The sequence below is a fragment of the Magallana gigas genome, chromosome 5 (genome assembly GCF_963853765.1).
Source record: "Magallana gigas chromosome 5, xbMagGiga1.1, whole genome shotgun sequence".
NCBI lineage: Eukaryota > Metazoa > Mollusca > Bivalvia > Ostreida > Ostreidae > Magallana > Magallana gigas.
Window position 1 is genome coordinate 28,464,658 of NC_088857.1, and position 23,564 is coordinate 28,488,221.

Here is a 23,564-nt window from a genome sequence, read left to right on the forward strand (position 1 = left end):
CTAATGTCAATGGACAAACATACACATACTTCACCAATATGTTAATGAGGATAAAGTGTAATGAAAAAGCTTGTAAAAAATATAACTTGACATCAATATCAATACTCCTGTCAAAAATTCATTGATAAAGTAAAAAACAAAATAATTTTTTTGAATTTGTAAATATAAAATGTCGCAAGAATTAATAATGAAATGTTTAAAAATGGACTTATCACGTCGACCCTTTGATCGTCCCTCTGTTTGTGCAATTTTGTCAGGGCAATATCTCTATACATTTTCTTTATATCTTTTAACTATTAATAAAAATGTTGTCTATTAATTGTTGTCTAGTTACAGTTAATAAGATTTTGTCTCTTAATTGTTGTCTAGTTACACTTACAGTTAACAGCAATGCGCATTCTACATAAATGTACAGGTGTTATGTAAATTGTGTGACAGTTATATCGATACCAACCTCGAAAAACATCATTTATACGAAAAAATGTACTACCTGAATGATTGCATGATTGAAGAGGCACTCTTTTTTTTAAACTGACGAATAATTTGCACACACAAACAAATTAAGTAATGGTGTTTCACTGTTTCAAAGACATACAACAGTATGAGTATGTATCACAAGAATATGAAATTAAAAGTATACACGTAGGAGTTTTAACTACATAAAACTTTTCTAAAATGCCGAGACATTTTTACAATAAATGTATTTTCTGTTTTCTAAGGCATACTTTTTAAAATAGTTTTTTTTTTCAAATCACATTGCTAGAGATCATGAAAAGAACCAGATATTGTTCGGAGGCCGTGAAGGAATGGACTCCGTAATGATTGTACATCCTCGATGTAAAATAAAATTATCTCAAGTTCTTAATCTGCCACGATGTTCTTTAATAAGGTCGTTTGAATCTGAAAAAGAGCCGTCCAAACACTTCCACAGTGATGACCTGCCTGGTGACAGCAAACCCCATGCGAAGATATTAAAATGAGACCGTAAAACGAGACCCTCTTAAGGCTACATCAGTCTTTTTACGGTGATTTTCAGGAAATCAGCAAATTATATCAAATTACTCTTATGTATAGTGAAAAATAAGTAGAGGTAACATGTAGTGTCACCCTTTTGCTCATTTGCATACTTATATAAGATAAGTATTGATCTTATTCTCTCTCTCTCTCTCTCTCTCTCTCTCTCTCTCTCTCTCTCTCTCTCTCTCTCTCTATATATATATATATATATATATATATATATATATATATATATATATATATATATATATACGCCTTATAATTACATTTACAAAACAATTAAAACATTTTGATATAGACAATACAATATTCATACTTCCTCTCACTTCCAACGAAACGGTATTTCCAAAGCACCATCCCCCAACGATGCGAACTTGGAGTTGATAGTTGGCCTCATCTTCAAATGTGACATTATTTATCAGGAGCTCTGGAGATGGAAGGTTTTTACTACCTAAGAACTTCTGGTGGTTAATGTCGATAGTTTCGGTTATACTTGACCGCTGCCTTAACCACTTAGATTCCAGTACTGGGTCGAAATTTGATTCTACAATAGCTATGAATTGTGCGGATGTTCCAAAATCTGTTGATACGAACCCTGGTGAGATGATAACAACTGGGCATCCTATTAAAAGATAAAAAACATTAAACAAAAACTTTCCAATAGAGTAAATAATTTGGCTTGACACACCCATACACAGTTTGTTTAACACTTGATTGGTCAAGCAACTTTCACCTTCTTAGTTTTTTTTTTACAATTCAGAAACTAATATAAGCTCTTAATTATCGCATTTTTTTTTAATGTTTGTACTCTCAGAATTTTTTTTTAAATTAGGAAGTGTTAGATCTATTACTAGCATTGATCCTATTCTATGAACAAAATATATTTATGCAATCTTCCCAACTATAATTATTATAACGAATTCATTTTCAAACAAAAGATATATATAGGGCTACATGTTGTTAGAATTAGCCATCATTTATTATCATGTAAGCAATGGCAGTCTTTATATAAAGACCTAGAACCGAAACTTTAATAAATAATAGACATTTGTTTGAAGATATGTTTAACGATGACATTTCGTCAACTGTCATGTCGTAAATTTTGAATTCACCGGGTGGCGGTAAATACAAAATCTACAACATGACAACTTGTTTGTCATGTTGTATATTTGGTCACATTTGAAAAATCACCTTGCAACCACTATTGAAATAAAACCACTATTGAAATGAATTATTTCAATAGTGGTTTGGGACGTATTTCATTAGAAAAATCACTTTGCAACCACTATTGAAATACAACTTCTATTGAAGTAATGATTTCAATAGAAGCTGGGGGTCTATATCATTATAAGAACTGCTTTACCGACATCAATAAAGTTCAACTACTATCATTTATTTTTTTAATCGTATATGGAAATGAATTTTTTTTATAAATATTACTATGTAATCACTATTGTAACACATTTGGAAAGAAAGAAGTTGTATATGATATTTGCAAACAATTTGAAATGCAAGAAATCTAACGAATAATATCAAATTCACAATCATGTTACAATTTTCACTGCTGTGCAGAAATAAATAACCAACTTTCGCAAATAAACATGCATATACATTTGGATTTATCTAACAAACAATTTCAAATACACAATTAAGGTACTAAAGACTTGCATATTTTACGGTAATAATAATCAAGGCTATGGAATTAATGTACTTATTTTAGGAGTTTCACTGTTGTGCAGAAATAACCAATTCTTGTAGATTCACATATAGAATTGTTTTCATATTTTTTCTTTACCTTTCTCTTTCTATAGGTATATCATGTTTTAAGTAAATTATTTGTACTAGAAGACAACGTTGTAAATTGCCAGAACTTGTATTCAAAACCCCTGCATATTAAAAAATAATTTAAAGCTTATATCATTATAGATATATGTTATAATGAATATCACTATTGAGGTAAATAACTGCAATAGTGGTTCGGGATGTAGTTCATTATGATCAATATTAAATGAAATAAATTATTTCAAGTGTGGTTGGGTATGCGGTTCATTATAACCACTATTGAAATAAATTATTTCAGTAGTGGCTAGGTATGCATTTCATTACAACCACTATTGAAATAATTTATTTCAATAGTAGTTAAGGATGTGGTTCATTACAACCATTATTGAGATAAAATATTTCAACAATGGTAGGGATATAGATGTTTAATGTATAAAACTGTTCATGTACACCGTTATTGTTAGACCAAACAAGATAAAATATAAAATTCCTTAAAAAATTAACTATAGTTACTAGTTTAACTGTAACTTGAATGTACTTAAAATTTCGAAACTTACTAGCACTGTCAGCTGTGATCATTAGTTCTGTTGTCGTGGTTGGCGGTGAAACAGTTGACAACAGTGTTTCCTTTGAATAAAGATTAATTTATTTTAATTGTTGATGTGGATGAAAATTAAAGCAATAGAAGGGCGCTTTAAAACATATCAAGTCAATTAGTTTCATTGTGTAGTAAATAAATATAGCTTGGACACAAAGATAATTTTTGACAAACAATAGGTGTTGATTACATGTACCTCTTTTCAAAATGAAAACCGATTGTTACTTTCCCAGAAATTGACAAGACTGATTTGTAAAGCGCCCTGCCGCCGTATTAATTTACATGTAGTCAAGCCTTTAAAGGGGCATGGTCACGATTTTGGTCAAATTTTACTTTTATGTTTTGATTATTTACAATGCTTTAGAAATGCATTTCTAATGATCAAATTAAATTTGAGATTCATTCATAGAGTTAGAAGCAAGATATAAGGTTCACAATTCTTTGTCATGTAAACAAGGCTCGTGCCCGGTTTTTGTTTACATAGGTTCCATATACCAGTAAAAAATCTTTTTCCAGCTTTTTTGTCTATGTTTTTATTTATTTTAAGCATAGATACACAATTCCTAACGTTTAACACATTTGGTTTAAAACTGAACTTTTTACTTTAGCTTCTAAATGTAAACAAACGCTTTGTTTACATAGCGAAAAATTTCAATCTCTTTAACTCGCTTATAACTCAACACATGAGACTCAAACGTCGGCTGCCTATTAAAATTGCCTTTCTGAAGCATTGTTAATATCAAAATTGGAAAAATGATTTTTGACAAAAATTGTGCCCATGCCCCTTTAACTTGTAATGCTTTGTTTAAATACGTAAATGTCAATTTTAATTCAAGTAGCAATAATAAGCAATTTTTACATTGTTTATAGACGTCCTGTTTTACTTTAGTTGTTGACCATTCGTGGATTATAGCGAGCGCAGCTCGCCGGCGCGCAGCGCCGGCGCGAAGCGAGCTCTACCGGCAACGCGTGTGTGAATAGAAAATTCGGACTATTTGCACATTCATTCAACGGATTTTTTTGGCGTCAGTAAATCGGACCAGTAATGCCTTGTTTTAATCGTCCCAGTAGTTCCCTGTAATAATGGTTTCCCATTTCACACTCTCACGAGAACAAGATAAAAGACTATGTACATGTATGAATTGTAAATAACACAACGCCAATTTCTATTACTTTTAAGACTAATGGAGTTATCGTCCTTTCGAGTGACGTCACAATGGATTTCTTACACATTGATCCGACAGAATTTTTCGGCGTCAGTAAATTTCGATCCACAATGCAATTCCTCAATGTCGGCCGATCTCATAGTCTCGTTCAACCAGACGCTCGGCTGTGTCTGTAAATCTCCGACGAGCAGAGAGGACAAGCTCTCCTTGTTCCATATCCTTTTTATCTCTGCTCGTCGGAGATTTACGGAGACAGCCGAGCGTCTGGTTGAACGAGACTACCGATCTCACTATAGACTGGATACCATCTCGCGAGAATCAAAGTAAAACTTTTGAGAAATAGATAAATTGTGTAATTTCCAGAACATCATGCTTTTTAAGTAAACAAAACAGTATTTTTCGCGTAGTTTTTTCTAGTGTGTTTTCAAAGAGACACACAACACTTGACCGACGTGAACTTTGACGTCACAATAAGGGGAAACTACTCTAAGTAGTTATTGTAAATCTGCTGAAATATAAATACCAAAATCTTCTCGAAATCTTGCAGAGCTAACGAATCGGGACATTTCTTCAGAGACAGGAAACAACTGTAACTCGCTCTCATTTGGATGAATCCTCACATTTATTTTATTCTCTATATTTACGGTAATTTCCAGGAACGTTTTTTGAATTGGGCGTGGCAACATCATTCAAGAAATCTTCACAAGCAAAAAGAAACATAAAATTCTCAAAATCAGGAAAATTCTAATCGGGGTGAGGAATGGGGAGTGCGTGGTATGCCTTTAACTCTTTAGCTGCTAAAAGGTGTCTTTATTTTCACTACTATTTACGGTATTACATGCTCCCGGGCGATCCATTTTCCTAAATATGTAATCAACAATTTTTTTTATACGTAAATTTGAATTAAGTTAAGGTTTTTAAATTGATTTCACAGCGATGTGTGGAAAGTCTTTTGTCTGTACGATATACGATATGACGTCATAATTAACTAATTATTTTCGATCGGTCAAAAATAGTGCACAAAAAGACAACAACTTAAAATCAAAGATCATAGTAATAGAATCTACACTCGAATGTTGTACTTCTTCCAAATTAACTATTGTATGATCAAGCTGGTTATGTAATTTTTTGCAATACTAACGACCTTCAAATTCGCACGAATCATCAAAACAAGCATTTTATTGTTTAGATAGGGTGTAGTCAATCATACGAAAAGATATGCAAGTACTTACATTTTCAAAGCCATTGTTAACAATTGTTCCCACTGTTGTAAACTGGGCAAATGTTAAAGATGTGTATGAAACAAACACAGCTACGAGAATTAGATTGACAGTCTTTAGAAAGAATCCAATCCAAACCATGATGTTAATGATATGAATGCACAAGACCTCTGTATCACTCGAACATCTTCTGAAACACAATAAACAACTGAAGTATTGAAGAAAACTCACAATATTTTAATACCAACCTTAAAACTGATAACAAATTGACAAAGACTAATCGGCTTATATTGTCATTTTTTTAAAATTATTTTTTCATATTAAGCGTTGCAGTAGATGTTTTACCTATCATTTGAAGCGACATTAATACGAGTTAAAAGATGTACAAAATATGCTTACAAATCAAAATAAATCATTCATTTTTAATAGGATCACAGGTGATCTCGTTCCTTTAATAAACCCATCAAAATCTCTTTGGTGCCAAAAACAACGATTAAAACTTTCGAAGATAATTCGGATTGTTGAATTAATTCAATGTGCATACATTTCATTTTAATATCAGTGACATTTATAAAAGTTAAACGATATATACAAGATATGAGTCCTGGACACAATTTTAGCTCAGAATTTTCAAAATTCATTTTTCCATTTTTAAGGTCTAGAATGGTTAAAATGGGTATTTCAATGCTTCGTCACAATTTGAAAATCAAATATCCAGTAACAAACACGATAATAAAGAGTTTGAAACAATTTGTTTTGTAAACAAAGCTGGTGTATTATTAGTTTACATATGTGTTATCTGAGTATAAGTTTCAATCAAATTGCGATTTCTTTTGTTGATCATTTAAACTGCAGAAAAATACATAACCCGCGATAGCGGCTGTCGTGACAGATGTAAATATATTATTAATGAACACATTGAGTCAGTTTATCTCATTTGTCTAGAGTCATTACAAAGAAATGGTAATATCCTTACTTTACATTATTTGTAAACAAATTCAAGACTCGAACTTTATTTACATAAAAATGAATTATAACCTCTGTATCTCGTTTATATTTTTACTTTTATCATTCAAATTTTGGTAATGAAAAACATAGAAGTAAACCATTTAAACATAAACAATAAAAAATAAAATTTTGATCTCAAATCGTTTCTAAATTCCCTTAAAAGAATTTGAACAACAAGCAATTTTCTCAGAAATAGAGGGATAAATGCTCAGGGGATAAAATTACTGAATAATGAATATGTGTTATTCAGACTTAAATTTCTTAGAATTTGGAATTCCAATTTTTTAAACCCTATATTTAAGACTAAGGGAAACATGTCTTGATTTTCATGGGTGTTGTCTCGCTGACGCCTGTTTTACTTGGAATTATGTTACCAAATATCATGTAAAACATATCATAACCGCTATGTCATGCCTGCGTGTAAAATATCCTGTTCTGTAGGCGTCGTCTTGTGATAATAAAAACGATTAAAAAAAAATAATCTGTTAAATGACCTATTCCATTTCGTTTTTAAGGGTTGATATCAGAATACATTACCCGGATTTGTAAACATCCTATTCCAGATAACAATGTCAATCTCATATAACAGCATGTCAGAAAGAAGATATGCTTCACGGAATGCTTTGGGCTCTGCTATTTATCAGTACACCCCCCCCCCCCAAAAAAAATATATGAACTTCAATGCATTCAAAGCTTGAATAAATCAGTTAAAATTATGCATGTCTAATAAAGGAGAATATTTTGAAGGTAACCTTTCAAAGAAATAACCAAACAATATCTGAACGCCTCTTGTATTGAAGAAAACTCACAATAATTTTTAATTAATAAAACAACAATTAAAACTTTCGAAGATGATTGGGATTGTTGAAATGAAATCAATGTGCATTTTATTAAAAAAAATCATTGACATTTGTATAAGATAAACGATATATACAAGATGTGAATCCATCAAATTAAAACAACTGATGAACAAACTCGCTAGATAGATTCTCTATGATCACGTCCTTTTTACATACGAAGACCATAATTAATATTCTTTTTGTTTATTATGCCAGCGTAAAGAAACTTAGACACAATTTGAGCTAAAAAATTTCATTTTTTTTAAGTTTAAGGTCTAGAATGATTAAAATTTGTATTTGTAATGCTTCGTCAAAATTTGAACGTCATACATCAAGTAACAAACACAATAAAGAGTTTAAAACCATTTGTTTTGTAAACAAGTCTCGTGTCTATTTACATGTGTTATCTTGGTATAAGTTTCAATGACAATTTCTTTTGTTGATCATATTATATATTAACACATTAAAGCAGTGTATCTGGTTTGCCTGGAGTCATTTCAAAGAAATGGTAATATAATACTTAATGTACTTACATGACTCGAGAGTTTTTTTACTCAAAATAAATTATTACCTCTGTATCTCGCTTGTAACTTGACTTCTAACATTCAAATTTAGGTCAATCCTTGAAAATGTAGAATTAAACGATTTTATACACGAACGATTAAAAATAAAATGTTGATCTCAAATTGTGTCGAAGTTTCTTTGAAAGAATTTAAACAACAAGTAGTTTTCTCAGAAATAGAGGGGGAAGTGTTCGATGAATATAATTACATGTACCCTATAATAAATATGCGTTACTCAGACTTGAACTTCTTTGAATATGGAATCCCGATTATTGAAACCCTATATTAGAAATTGAGGGAAAAAGTCTTGATTTTCATAGGTGTTTTCTTGCTTACAACTGTTGTACATGGAATAATATTTGTAATTATTATGACACATATTATAACCGCTATGGCATGCATGCGAGTAAATTATCCTGTTCTGCAGGTGTCGTCATGCGATAAAAATAAGGTAGAAATAAAGAATATCTATTAAATGACACATTTCCTTTTTAAGGATTGCGATCAAAATACATTACCCTTATTTGTAAACATCCTATTTCAAATAGCAATAACAATCTAATATAACAGCTGTTGCAATGAAGGATCTACGGGTCAGACTTTTTAAAAGTGATACTTTGCATTAAAGAAAAATATACAGCAAATATAGATACAATTTCGTTGCAATCGTTTATGTGTTTTTGAAAGTTTTTTTTAATTTTTAATACTTTTTAGATATATCTGCTTTTAATTTTATCTTTTGTTTTTTTTGTGTCGGTAAATCGTTTGTTTTCAAAAAACTTTTTTTTTAAACTAAAAAATACAAAACGAGTGTGCACGCTGGAAACATATTCAAGAGAAATGTTTTCCTAAGCATTATTTTTTGGAAGTTAAACGTTAATGCTACATGTATCGTGAACGATCTAACGGGTTTAGCCATGGAATAAAGGCTGGATTTTAGACGTCATGCATTGCGCCGCTTGGCAAAACCGACTGATACATATTATTCTGTTTCTCAAAGAAAATATAAAGTATGCATTTGAATCTTGGGAGTTTTGTTCGACAGAGGGCCCCTACCCCTAAACCTGAACAAAATGAAGTCGTTTTTCGAAAATTACAAATATGAGATGTATTTATTTGTACATATAACAATAAAACAAAATATTAAGTACCCTTGTGTATACGTAGTTATGTTTTATATTAACAATTATTTCATAAGATAAACTGGCTTACTAAAGAATTTAATTCATTCTTACCTTTTCTCTGGAATTATGTTCGTAATGGATATGAATATTGTGATAATGTAACAAGGAAGTCTAAATTTAGTTTTAAAAGTCGTACTTGTTTTCCATTGGCTGTTGGTACAATGTATTATAATATTATCAGATTCTTGTTGGCGTGCTTTTCAACTAAAGGTGATCCCTATTCTATAGAAATTTTTAGGGATGATTGTCAAAATATTTTGAATGTACCATTTGGCATCCGATTTTGTTTGACGCTTAAAGCGCCGAAGCTCGGCAGAGATCAAAACATGAGATGTAAAAAGCGCCGTGATATTTTGTAGTAATGTTTCCTTTCATAATCTTTTTACTCTGAAGTATTTTTTACAACATGTAGAACAAAAAAAAGTTATACAGACAATTTCTTTCATTTGCTGTCAAGAAAAAAGGGCTGGCCTTAAAATGAAGGGTCCAGAAGGTTCTTAATAAGTCTTCCATTAATAGCTCTTTCTTTAAAAATATTTTGTCATACATTAAAGAAGGAAAAATGTTCATATTAAAGTTATACGCCTAGACATTTAAAAATTATCTCATATGTTACGTATATACGTAATTCGGAATTTAAAGGGCCTAGATTTTGAAATACCCGGTCTATCTTATCTCTAAATAGAGAAATATTTTAAAGAGCAATATTGAAGACAAAATGCTCAGAACCATGTTCGTAATATTATTCTTCCTTTCAATTTGCAATACACTGCCACAATAAGTACATTAAGGGCTAGCCCCTTAAACGTTCTTCCCCATGTATTTAAAGAACTGGTAATGGAAAGAAATTCTAGATACCTGTAAAACAAAAAAAAAATCAAATTTAAAATGAGTAATCAATTCACATCCAATTGCAAAGAAAGGGATTGACCCAATAAACTAGGGGCCTAACGGGTTTTTAACTTTATTTTTACATATAGAGCTTGTCCTAATATGTAAATCTTGATTTTATCAAAATTTATTAAGTAATCGTTTTCCGATTATGCTTAAACACTGGTGACAATCTTAGAAAAAGCCCTAATGTTGAACTTTATCTTTGAAAATTGACGGGCGGGCCTTAAATTCATCATGTTATTTCTCAATGGAGATCGTGCTAACCGCTCCACTCTTGTAACACTTTTTACAGTGTTTAGAATAATTCCGCTCTTTTTAATTTCAATTGACGTTTTAGTTTTGCCCCAAGAAAATAATTCTTACTTGCAAGTTATAATATGGAACGAAATGAAACTTTGAAGTATTGTTTCTTACACCCTTCTCCAACTGTCAGTCAACAATAAATTTAAAAGGATACTCTCCTACAAAAAATAGCAAGCCCAGATGGCGGTCCATGCTCTGATGACCGTTCGAAATTTATAAATTCTGATTGTATATTCATATGTTTCAGGGTATTCTTTTTCCAATCAAAAATTTTTGTCTGGTTGTACATGTAATTAATGAAATTTTGACAACTGAAATAATTTCCATTTTCATTTAGAATTAATTTACATTTTCTTTCTATTTCGCTTTTTCCAGAGTATCGCTAAATATTTTGATTGACATTTTCTACATGCATTAAAGCGTTCTATGTGTCAAATCATTCATGCAATCGCTAACACGGAGATCGTGGATATGAATACATCGTAACGAAGTTCGCTTTTAGCATACCAAATTAGCGCTCACGCAGCGTATCTATATTACACACAGTAGCATATGTTTCAGCTCTTTATGTGCATTAATGATGTTCTCTTAACCAAACCATTTTACGAGACCAATGTCTATTTATTCGCACACGTTTCGTGTAAACACAGCAGGTGGTATATGTCAATGATGAAATACTGACAACGCATTCTTTTTCTTAATGATCACTCTGCAACAAAGGAAATGCGCTTAATACTTACTATACTTTCCTTTTTTCTATCAAATATTATATTAGACATCGTTAATCTCAATGTTTAAGAAATTTGACCGGGTCTATAGTACGATAATATCCCATCCCACCTATAGTTTATTTTAGAAGCAAGCTTAAAAGAATATTTGGGATATCAAAGAAATAATACCCCGTGGCGTATTTGTTCCGACATTCGAAACCACATCCAAAGGTTACGGGATCGATTCCCACAGTTGGCAGATTTTTTCAAACAGTAATTAAGTTAATGCGCTATTTTAATCATTTCATTTATAAAAAGTGTACCAATTTGTATATTTATTGCTAAATATCTTTTTTTCTCTTTATTGTTTTGTTCTTTTCCCCTGTTATTATTTTTAATCGACTAAATTTGTGCAAGCGTATTCTCAAAACCGGCTTGGTTGACTTCAAAAACATTTTCATATCTGATTGATATTGATATAAACCTTATTGTTTTGATATATGTAAGTTTTAAAGGGAAATATCGTCCCGGGACGAATATCAAATCTAGGTAAAAAAAAATTGAAGGATATAGGAAAGGTTCAATAGTTGAGATCTATTCCAAGTTTTTTTCCCGAAATTTTCCATTTTGATTACATTTTCTTAATATATACAAATTACATTTAAAATTATATTGTTCATTACTATAGGACTCTATGACAATAACAAAATAATTGATTGACAGTTTTAAAAATAATTGATAGACAGTTTTAAAAATTTTGCAAACATTTTTTCGACTTTACAAATCTATATTCTTTCAAATTAAGATATAAATTTCAAAAGTAAGTACGGAGTAACTGCTTATACGTTTGGTATTTCAACCTTGTGATATGATGTCCGTAAGCTATAATTTAATTTATCTATTTTTTAATCTAATTTAATCTAATTTTAGATAAGCTTGAATTTTACTCAAAAGTCCTTAAATAATAACTTTTGCATAAAAGATTTTTTTAATACCCTATGGAAGCAATTATCTTAATCGTAACGCTATTTACCTTTGCATGACAATTGTTTATTCCTTTGTTATGTAATTATTAAGAATCTTATTATTAAGAATCTTAAGGGGGTACAGGACGATGCAAATGAATGTAAAATTATTTGTAAATTAATTTTTGTTTTTTAACACACAATACATGTATTTAGATGTCCTCTACAACATGACTACTTTCCTACCTTACAAGGGAGATGTTTTGATCAGAATTGTCCCCCTTTTCTGGTATTTTGAATTTTTTTGACAGTTTCAATTTTCTGCAGTAATTAAAATTTTTATTTGCAAAATGTATTCATTTATTTTAAGAACGGAAACAAATTTTAAATTATTTACATAATTAGCTTTTTTTTTACATAGCATTATTAGGGTAAAATCAACACTTTGAATTTGGAGTTTTTATTCTAAATTTGAATAAAATGCGATGGCCGCTTAACAGTTTGACATTTACATTTCTATAATTGAAAAATTAATGTAAAATGTCCCCCAACTCATGTTGTGACAATGACTACTTTAGAGCCGTCAAGTATACGGAGAGAAAATATATCAAATTCTGTTGGACGTCATAATGGGTAAATAACATCATAGCATCATAAAATCATATTTCAATGATAGTTACGTGATCAGTGTCCTGTATTGCATGAGGGGCTAGAAGTCCGAAATTTTGATCAAAAATACCTGAAATTGGAGAAAAATTCTGAAAAACAGCTTAGAACTTTAAATACTCAGAACAATGCGTTTGACAATATTCAACCATATTTCTTTTGTTACCAAATCTCTAAAAGGAGTTAAAAGGTTGGTCCCTTAATTTTTCCCCCCCAAATATATCGATAACGGTAACAAAGTTTTAACAATTGTTGAACAAAAGGTGATTGAAATGACAAGAGCTTTCTTTTGACATCAAGAACAGGGAATATTCCTTCATATTAAGTCAGACAGGGTTTTAATTCTTTTTATAATAGCTTTCAACTGTGAAAATTTTGCGAAAAAATTTGTGAAAATAAGGGATAAAACCAATTAGGTACATGAAAACGTTATTTAACTTAACATGACAGTTCTTTACTCCTTTGTTACGTATTTAAAGATTTTGATAAGATAGAAGTAAGAAACTTTGATCTCCGATATCTCAAATTGGAAAAACAAAAGGTGATTGAAATGACAAGAGCTTTCTTTTGACATCAAGAACAGGGAATATTCCTTCATATTAAGTCAGACAGGGTTTTAATTCTTTTTATAATAGCTTTCAACTGTGAAAATTTTGCGAAAAAATTTGTGAAAATAAGGGATAAAACCAATTAGGTACATGAAAACGTTATTTACCTTAACATGACAGTTCTTTACTCCTTTGTTACGTATTTAAAGATTTTGATAAGATAGAAGTAAGAAACTTTGATCTCCGATATCTCAAATTGGAAAAAATTCAAAAGCAATATTTAACAAAAGGTCTCAAAATAACTTTTTTGATTATCTGTTCCTTAAAAAAGTTATAGGGTCAGTCCTTAAAATGATATTTTCCATATACTAGTATCTCAATATCCAGATATCTCAAGAACGGCAGCGTCACAAATTTTGATCATGATTTATATCTCATGTAAGATAACTAAATTTAAAAGCGATTGAAAAGCATTTACATCCCATCCTATTTTCAGAGATGTTTCGTTGGTGGAGATCAAACTTAAGGCAAGGGCATTTCACCTTCCAAAAATTGGACGGAAGATCTCCTCGTTGCTTGCCACGAGATCGTGGCTAGTTATCTTTTACTTTTGTTCTTTTGATTTGTTTTTCTTCTTTTCTTCTTTGTTTCTTATGTATGTATAAACTAAGGTCTCCTGCAAAACACCCAGTTCTGTACCTTTCCTACCGTATATCCGGTAATTTTTGCGATAATCTAATTTTCGCTTTTTTCGTGACCCCTTTTAAATTGCAAATATTGGTATATGCAGAAATTATATCACGATTCGTTTTCTATAAGAACTATTTTATATCGCAAAAAATGACGGCCGCAAACTAATATTGATACATATTTCCCCAATTTTCGCATATTTTGTTACACGCGAACCCAATCCCTCCCCCCCCCCGGATATACGGTATGTTTTTAAGTTGCAATCGTTTACTCTGATCAGCTGTAAAGCTTATAGAAATAAAGGATGGGTGAGATAAAAAAAATCTCAAGACTAAATTCTTTATATTCTTATTTCAGGAACTAAATAAACAATTTTCATGAACTGAAACCAGAAATTTTATACCATACACGTTATCTTGACGTGATTTGTTTTCAAGATTAAAAACCCCAAAATAAAGAATTTTTGGAAATTTAAATGTGAATCAAGGTCTTCGTAGAAAAAATAACTAGGTGAGGTATTGTCATCTAGTGCTGTTGTATAAGTTTTAACCTCTTAATGTAAAATGATCCTCTCTTAGCGGTGAAAGAATTATATTGGCAACACTACTGTTTCCTATTTAAAGAAGTGAGAGGTAATTTATTCCCTGATTTTTCAACACATGTTCATTCCATATCCTGCATATCCACAAAATTAATATATACATTGGGCAGTACGGAACAATTCATAAGCATTGGAGTTTTAAGACATAGGCATTATAACTATACATATATAAGGCATGTGGCCTACTTCATCTGACTACTTTTTCTACATCGCTACTATATTGTCATCAAAATAAGCCACTGCATCGAAAAGTAATATGTTTACCTCTAATATATGTCCAATTGATCTGCAAAAGAACAACTTCCTGTCTTGAAAACTGTAGGAGAAATTATCCGTTCAATAAAGGTACCCTTTTGGCAGCCCGCCCGTCTCGTTCAACATTTCAATAACCGGATATTTCCATTGAAAAACCCGTTTAAAAAATGTATAGCTATGCCAATTATACAATTTTTATATCGTCAGTCGAAGGAACATGCTATTAACCCTCGTTTTAATCATCAATTATGATAATAAACGTTATTCTAATTAGTTTATATTGATGATATTTTATGCACTTGAACAGTTCATTATATCTCTTTGGTTGTAGTTTACAACAGAATATTAGAGAATATTACAAACATATACACAATTTACACTTTACATGCGAGTAGAGGGGAAAAAAACCAATTATAATACATGATTCCGTACCAAAAAAATATATATGAAGTATAAATGTACATATTTTTATGAAGATACTGAGTATGTATATTATTATTAATTCCAGGAGGTTTAGCCTTCTCGTTAACAAAACTAATAAATTTACATTAACTTGCTTAATAAGCTCACATTGTTTGAGGATAAAAAGCCCGTTAAATTTGCCTGTATTTTGTCTATAAAAATAATATATTGGTGTATAATTTTCTCTTTCGTTTTTTAACAAGGTGCAACACAAAACATAGTGAAATGCATCTCAAATGTCTCTTTACATAAATTTTTCTATGTCATTTCATTTACCAGTTTCAATAGGCAATCTATGGTTTGAAGTTCGAAATATATCTAAAACTTGTTTCATATAATTACTTAAATTACAACTAACATACGGTTGGCATCTAAAGTTTAAATTAGAAAAGAACATATATATAACACCTTTTGAAGAATTGTTGCGGATTGATTCTCAGTTTTGTTGAAACTGATATGTTAGCTTTTGTTTTAAGCTTTTCATTAGCCAAACATCATTAGCTACTTGGTTATTTATCCAGATTTAGCATATAGCAAACCAAGTTCACAAAAAATGTTAACAACATCTGTTTCTAATAATAATAAACAATATACGGAATTGAAGACTTTCATTTGAATCAAAGCCCCAAAAACTGCAGAGAATAATGTTTTTATTATAAATCGGAATATAAATGGTTTTAATATGACATTGTATATATAATAAATATATAATAACAAGTATAGTATATACAAGTAAATATATAATAGCATCACAGACACAAGATCATCATATGCAAATATACAATTAATATAAGCATCTCTTAAAAACTAAAAAAATCTCCTTTTTTAATGCACCCGGGGTGTCACATGTCTAATTACATTATAAATTTTTTTATAAATACCTACTTACATGTTTATTTGCTTTTCTAATCAAACTTTTTGAATACAAGTGGGTTATATATTCAAAAGTTTTAGCTAACATATTCCATTCATATCTATTTTTATACTAATAAGTCATGTTTTCCATTACACTATTATTCAAAAATACATTTTTCTGTCCCACATTTTGTATGATAAGTGTTTAAATGGTTTTATGACATAAAACAGAAAAACTAATCACTGATGATATAATTGAGCAAATTAGTTCATGCTGCATTTTCTAAGGAAAGGTTGAACAATTCCTTTTTTCAGCATTATCACTGCAAAAAATAGATAAACACGATACGCATGACATACTTTCAACGTCTCTTGAATTTGACTGCGAATTATACATGATACATGACATTTATTATCAATTATATATCATATACTGTTATATCTAAGAGGAACTAATATAGATATTTTCTCATGTTTGCATAATAACACAATAGAAATACTTTTTTTCAGTTGTAACAAAAAATAGGGAGCTTACATGTATACTATTTGTGCAACGATTCATAAAAAAAAAGAAGACTAAATAACAAATTGCTTCAACTTAAATTTGACTGAATTCAATAATGTTATACCTCGGGATTCAGTGGCTTTGTGCTAACTTCCGGGCGTTTTATTTTAAACTGCAGAAAATAAAATAAAAAGAACGAATATCATGAACGTTCAATATATACATTTTGAAGCAAACAACAATGGAATGATAGCAAATTTTATAGCATACAGCGTATGTATGACTGATCGCTTTATAGCCCAAATGCATGATGATTATAATTAAAAAATTGAAAGCATCACATGATATGAATTTTTTAACATATGAGCAAAGTTGAGAAATCATGCATTAAAATCACTGCAAATTAGCGATTAAAAAAACAACTTTCACTGTGTTTTTTAGGAGGCCAAGTTAATGCTTCTAAGTAGGAATATACGAACATGCTAAATTTTTCAGATAAATTGTTTGGATTTGTTCTTCATAAATAGTTTTTAATGTCTAAAGATATTACACTTTAAAGTTTAAGGCAGATATGATGGTTAAATTGTTGACCACCTAGACTGCTTAAAAAGACTAGAGAACAAAACTTTGAGGATAAAAATAACTCTTACTGTTTATAGACCTGTTAGTTTTTTTTAATTAATAACTTATTTAAAAAAACAATTACACTAGATTTCGGCTGAATGTGTACATATTATAAACAGTCAAAATTTACAAAAAAGAAGTGTTTGGAAAAACAACCTATCGGATTTGTCAGAGGTGTTTCTTCTAATTTTCGGAACATAAAAGTAAGAACGACTGACTATGGTGATGAAACGGAGTTGTATATGAGAGAGTAACATATAATTACTAGTTAGATTCTGATTATTAGAATAAAGCGAAATAACATACAGTGATGCATTTTTTTATTTTACCTTTTCGTTTGGTTGTAAAGAAGCTTGTTGCCATGAAAAGCCTGACTGTTCAGCATCGTCATAACCTGTAGACAATAGTGGATGTTATATTAATATACAAAGACATGTCGTTAAATAGAAATTTAACATGATTACCGTTTACATGCATCTGTCAAGGATTAACGTTTATTTTAAAAGGAACAAAACATGACAATAGAGTATAAATGTGAAATAGAAATAACATTAATGAAGGTATAATAGTCATCCGTTTGTTGCTTATATCAAATGAATATCCATTGTAATCCGGTTTGCATATAATAAATAAAATAAAGTTTGTCCAGATATACTGTATTTTCCTGATCGAAAAAAGTATTTAAAAGGTTAAACATGTCTATAATGTGAAAAGATATTGTCAAACGTACTGTTACGTTCTCTTGCAATATTAAAGTCATCAAATCCATCCCTTGCTCTGCCGCTTACGGGTTCTGGTGACCAAGTACGAGGCGGAGAATATGGAGACCCATACCGACCCCAGCTGTCGATCTTAGTCGGCATTCCCGAAGCAAAGTACATTCCTTGTTGGTCAAACGTATTCCTGTTTAAAGATAAATACGAATAAGTTACATTAACTACCTAGAACAATTATAAGAAATGCAGACGCTACGCGGGGGTGTTAAGGAAGCATATGGATTCTGAGTTACATGTAATTTCGTGAAATCACAAATCTTAGTTATTATGTACATATTCAATTATCTAAGCAACGAAACGTAGACCAAAAGCAAATAAAAGTACTGAAGTCAAATTTTTTTCAGAAATTAGTTTGTATTACGTAGATTTACACATTGATGACGTCATGACTAAAAGTTGAATGTCGTGTGAATTTGATCGGAAAGCATTGTAAACATATTCAAGATATAACTAATCTAAGAACTCTAATAAAATATTGTGGTGTGATTTATTGAGAATGGAACATAAGAATACTGGGAGAGATAATAGTTTTATCAATCATTCGCTAAAAGGTATGTAAATTTGCTTTTATTTCTCGGCCAGGCTTTCCTCTGTCGTTGTTTACGATATAAAAATCCGACTAGAACAACACTACCCCGCATATATTGAACTTGGAATTTTATATGTATCGTTAGTTTGATCAATGCTTAAATTGAAAAGTGCTGCTAGAATCCCATGTTGTGTGTTGTTTTGATGCAACTTGCCGTTTTCCGTACAAACTTTATTAAAGTTGGGAAGGTTTTACGAGAACCGGATGAATAACTATTGAATTAAGAAAAACATAGGATTCTAGCAGCAGTTTTGATTAAACTGAGATGTTTTGCCTTCACTTGGTATGTTTATTTTATTTTGGAAACTGCGGGGTAGTGTTGTTCTATCTCATTTTATGTTAAGGAATATACGTAAGCTATATATAGTTGTCACGTGATAATGCACCAATGTGGCAGTAATGTACTACCCGATTTTATTGCACTGACATTTTTTTCAAAGGATAATACTAAGTTTTTGATCGTATTTAAAATAGTTATTTAATTTCACGATTTTGAATATAACAGCCAAAATAAGACTCTAAATTGCCCATATGCTTCCTTAACACCCCCGCGTAACATTTTTTATCAATATGATAAATAGTGATTTATTTTTGCAACAAGTCATGATTGACTGTATTTGTTATTCAGAAATAAACGTACTCAAAATTATCATCAGTAGACGATAACGATGTATCTCTATAGGGTCGCTTTCTTCGAAAGTACCGAAAAATGATGATTCCAATGAAAATAGCAATGGTCAATAGCGTTATTCCGACTCCCAGTCCCAGAATCAATTCAAAGTTGTCATCTATCAAAACGAATTAAGAGCATTACCGTCAGCAAGCATAACAAACTACAACTTAATTGTTTAAAAGCTTCATTGGTTGGAATATAAATTCAAAAACGCAGATATATTTAAGAACGACATTCGCAAAAATATTGTATACTTTGCCAGTAATAACAGGGCATTCGATGATATATCAATCTTGATTTAAGTGTCAATATCTTACTACAGAAGAAATTGTACCAAGAATTGATGACTGTTATTCCGATCATGTTAAAATTCTTTTTCCTGACAAGTGAAGATCGGTAAATATTTTGTTCCTTAACAATTCGTTAAACTTACAGCGAGTAGGCGGATATAACGTTGATACAAATACAAAAAGATGTACATTTTGCTGATATTGTACAACGTTAAGATAGTAAAGTAATTCATTATATATTTTTTTTTTAAAGTACTCACTCAAATCTCTTGTTTCTCTAAAAAAAAAGATATAAAATGTAAAGAATATAATTTAATTAATGCTCCCATCCAAAAGTATATTTTTATTAATATTTATATGATAAAAAAGATACAGTTTCTTTCAATATATGCCCTAAAATTCGAAAGATGTTTAAATATCATGAAAATACCCATATACCATCTTAAACCTACGTGTGCATAAAGTACCAAGTTATACAATTTTATTGTTTAAAAAATAATAATAATAATAATAAATAATAACGATTCCAACATTTTGTCATATTTTTAAGATCAAGTCAAAAATTATGAAAAATGGCATATTTCTCTTAGTTTTTTGAAAAGGAAAATGTGTCCACCGCCGTCGCTTACAACGAAATGAATATATCTTATGTGATATCACAATAGTGATATGTCCAATGTGAATTTCATGGCAGGAAACGGCTGTAGACATATTTTTCTATTTAAAAAAACTACATAAAATAGGTGTCTTCTGCTCAATTTTGAAATAAAAAATTACCGGAAAAAGCATTGTTTATGACGTCACAATTACCCTTGTGAAAGTTTAATCAGGTTACTATTTATAAATTTTTAAGTTGTAGGTATTCTTGAATAAATGAATCTATATTTTAATTTTCTTGTGGGGATTTTAAAAATCACTTCATAAAAAGGGAAAAACATGACTAAAAGTGTACCTATAGTTCTTTGTTTTCATTTGTTCAATGTTTCAATCACCTTATGTATCGTATGTTTTTATGTTACAATATGTAACCATGGAACAATAATCTTTGTTATATGCATGTAGATGTAATACTTACGTGCGACAATAAGCTTTTTTTTCGTCTTCTACACATTTTTCATTTTCACCGCATGGATTGCTGATTACATATACATCGCATTTTGAGGAAGTATTGGTAATAACTGTAAGTAAATATAATTAAATAGTATTAATTGTTTGTCTAGGTGTTACTTTTTAATATTAGTTGTAAACTTTAGATAACCAATACTATTAAGATATCAAATTGTTGAAATATTGTTTAGAGACATATAATAAACATGCCTAGTTTCCTTCCAGTGTCATCTCTTACTAATACAGAAGAAGTTGTTAGGTTCTCATTTTCGTACTTTATGCTGCTTATAGACAAAATAAACATGGATGTCACAAGATCCTGGTTTGCCTTTTCTGTTTTGTTCGCGATAACTTCGTGTTCAACAATTGTACTTCCTCTCCTGAGCCAAAGAAGAAAAAATAAGGTGCTTTTGACATTTAGGATAAGACAATTTTAAAAAAATTCAAACCACAAGAAAATGCTGTAATTTTTTTTTATATTGTGCAATAAACAATGTTTCAGTGTCTCATCAAACCATAAACTTCCTTTCATATTGTTGGAACAATAAACGTCGGAAAAAAATAATCACTCAACAATTTACCTTATCACAAGGATGAGTACTTTGATGAATCCAGTAATCCTGCCTTTGTAGAAATTCGTTAGCTTCAAAATGAAAAAAAAAACATGAATCATTTTTTACACATTTTTGTGAGAAATCCCTTAGTACCCTTACAAGATGTCAGTATTTTGAAACTTATCTTACCGATGATTCCATGGTTTTCACTACTTGGTCATAATTAGTAAGTGATATGTTCTTTCTGAAGGTCACAACTATTCCAAGTTTAACCTCAGAAGTTTCTGGTATAAAAAAAATAAAAAATCACGTAATATATATGTATTTATTTTGCAAATGTTCAATATTTGACGTGTCTTTATAAAAGCTTATACTTACGAGGGACGTATGCGGTTACTTTCTCTAAAACAGATAAAGAACAAAATATACTACAGAAAACCGATATAATTTTCTATTTTCTAATCTATTGAAAAGTAAAAAGCTTTATATTTAATACATGCAAAGACCAGAGTTTTTTTTACCTTTAGTAGTGCTCTCACTTCCTGCTGTGGTGGTTGGACTAGGTTCAGTACTTTGTGATGATGCGACAGTGCTTTGGACTGTTGTTTGGGTACTCTCATATGTACTATATGTAACTGTTGTTGTTGTTATGTCTATAATTAGTAATAAACAATAACTTTTGACATGCAGATATGAGCATTACTATCTATTTACGATGTTTTACATCATTATACTGAATAGCCAAATAGTAATATAACTTTTACATAAAATGATATATTTGTATATAAAATTGTAAACGCTTATCTTAGTTTTGAAATTATGCACTTCAACCTAAGGCTTATACAAACATATTTCTGTTTATATCATAGCGTGCTTCTTATGTTTTAATTTTCTTCAATTAACCATATTAAAATTACACGACATGACCTAAACTTGACATGACTCAAGTGTAAATTAAACAATATATTTGGGAAATATGGCTTTTTCTAAATCAAAGTCTCTCTTTGGGGTCATAACAATTTAATGTGTTATCCTCGATACAAGTGCATTAAAGCTGACATGAATTCATAAATACGCATCATTTCCCTTTAATCTCCGACTACTGCCATATAAGTTGTCGATTCTTATTGTTCTGCTCATCGCTAAACACCCCCTATATAAGGTCGAGAGCACTATTCATGCTTCACCGCATTCAGGCACTTCATACACCCGAACACATTACCTTGAACGAAAAGACCTGCCAAAACGCGTTTTGAATAAAAATGATATGACAACCACTGCACTGGCAAGGAATACCGAATGAAAGACGAAATAAGGCAGACTGAAATCCAGGCACATATACGTCTAAAATCCTTGATAACAGAAGACCGTTTCCCCGGTATGTTATAACATCGCACATGCGCAAACCACACACTGTGGCAGATCTAGCAATGTCGCATGGATTTTAGAAACGGCGCGTTTTTTGTAGAAACAGATGGAAACGATGTTACGTCGTTACTCTTTTGGATTTACTATAATTCAGCGTCTGTGTTGAATGTAGTGCTACAGGGGTTTTCATAAAGATGCAGCCGCTATGCACTCTGTATGAACGACACACACACACGTGTTCGATGTGCATGCAAAGTACCAGTAAGATTTCAGTATCTGCGCAAAATAATACGAATACCTTGGAAATTTTAAGAATAAATACATTTTGTGTTGTACTGATTGTTGTTTTCTTTATTACAAACATTTTACTACAATGTTTAGTTCATGCATTTAGAAACCCGTGCAACCTGAATGCCTCGATCGCATAGCAACCGACCGTAACTTTCTCAACCGGTATAAAACCCCATCTGGCAGAAGAGGAGCAATCGAAACTAATATGGCGACCTAGTGCTTTTATGAATTCATGTCAGGTTTAAGATCTAGAGGAACGATTAACACAATCATATGTACTGTAACGAGCTGAAATTCATGAATAAGTGAATATATTAATGTTGTTCTTTGAATTAAGATTATCGTTTGAAAATTGTCAGTAATATAGAGCTTAAGTTTTTACTTATTGCATTGCCGAACAATCTATGGGTAATGACTTATTAATTGAAGTAATATTAAATATGAAGATTGATAAACTTATT

At 30.6% G+C, this 23,564-nt stretch overlaps 2 protein-coding genes across 2 annotated transcripts in view; both read right to left on the reverse strand.

Annotated features, from left to right (window-relative positions):
• LOC105318791 (uncharacterized) overlaps window positions 1–8,222 on the reverse strand; it is a 48,346-nt gene extending 40,124 nt beyond the window's left edge. The window contains exons 1-4 of the mRNA XM_066084008.1: window positions 8,202–8,222; window positions 5,796–5,973; window positions 3,357–3,426; window positions 1,334–1,639 (exon numbers count right to left, since the gene is read on the reverse strand). Of these exons, the coding sequence (XP_065940080.1) occupies window positions 1,334–1,639; window positions 3,357–3,426; window positions 5,796–5,924 (505 nt within the window). The 5' untranslated portion in view covers window positions 5,925–5,973; window positions 8,202–8,222. The remainder of the gene's footprint in view (window positions 1–1,333; window positions 1,640–3,356; window positions 3,427–5,795; window positions 5,974–8,201) is intronic.
• Window positions 8,223–16,108: 7,886 nt separating this feature from the next.
• LOC105346803 (fibrillin-2) overlaps window positions 16,109–23,564 on the reverse strand; it is an 80,045-nt gene continuing 72,589 nt past the window's right edge. Inside the window, exons 63-74 of the mRNA XM_066085185.1 lie at window positions 21,966–22,097; window positions 21,823–21,846; window positions 21,634–21,728; window positions 21,472–21,533; window positions 21,101–21,270; window positions 20,859–20,961; window positions 20,044–20,060; window positions 19,461–19,608; window positions 18,186–18,358; window positions 17,785–17,849; window positions 16,956–17,003; window positions 16,109–16,649 (exon numbers count right to left, since the gene is read on the reverse strand). Coding sequence (XP_065941257.1) covers window positions 16,647–16,649; window positions 16,956–17,003; window positions 17,785–17,849; window positions 18,186–18,358; window positions 19,461–19,608; window positions 20,044–20,060; window positions 20,859–20,961; window positions 21,101–21,270; window positions 21,472–21,533; window positions 21,634–21,728; window positions 21,823–21,846; window positions 21,966–22,097 — 1,040 coding nt within the window. The 3' untranslated portion in view covers window positions 16,109–16,646. The remainder of the gene's footprint in view (window positions 16,650–16,955; window positions 17,004–17,784; window positions 17,850–18,185; window positions 18,359–19,460; window positions 19,609–20,043; window positions 20,061–20,858; window positions 20,962–21,100; window positions 21,271–21,471; window positions 21,534–21,633; window positions 21,729–21,822; window positions 21,847–21,965; window positions 22,098–23,564) is intronic.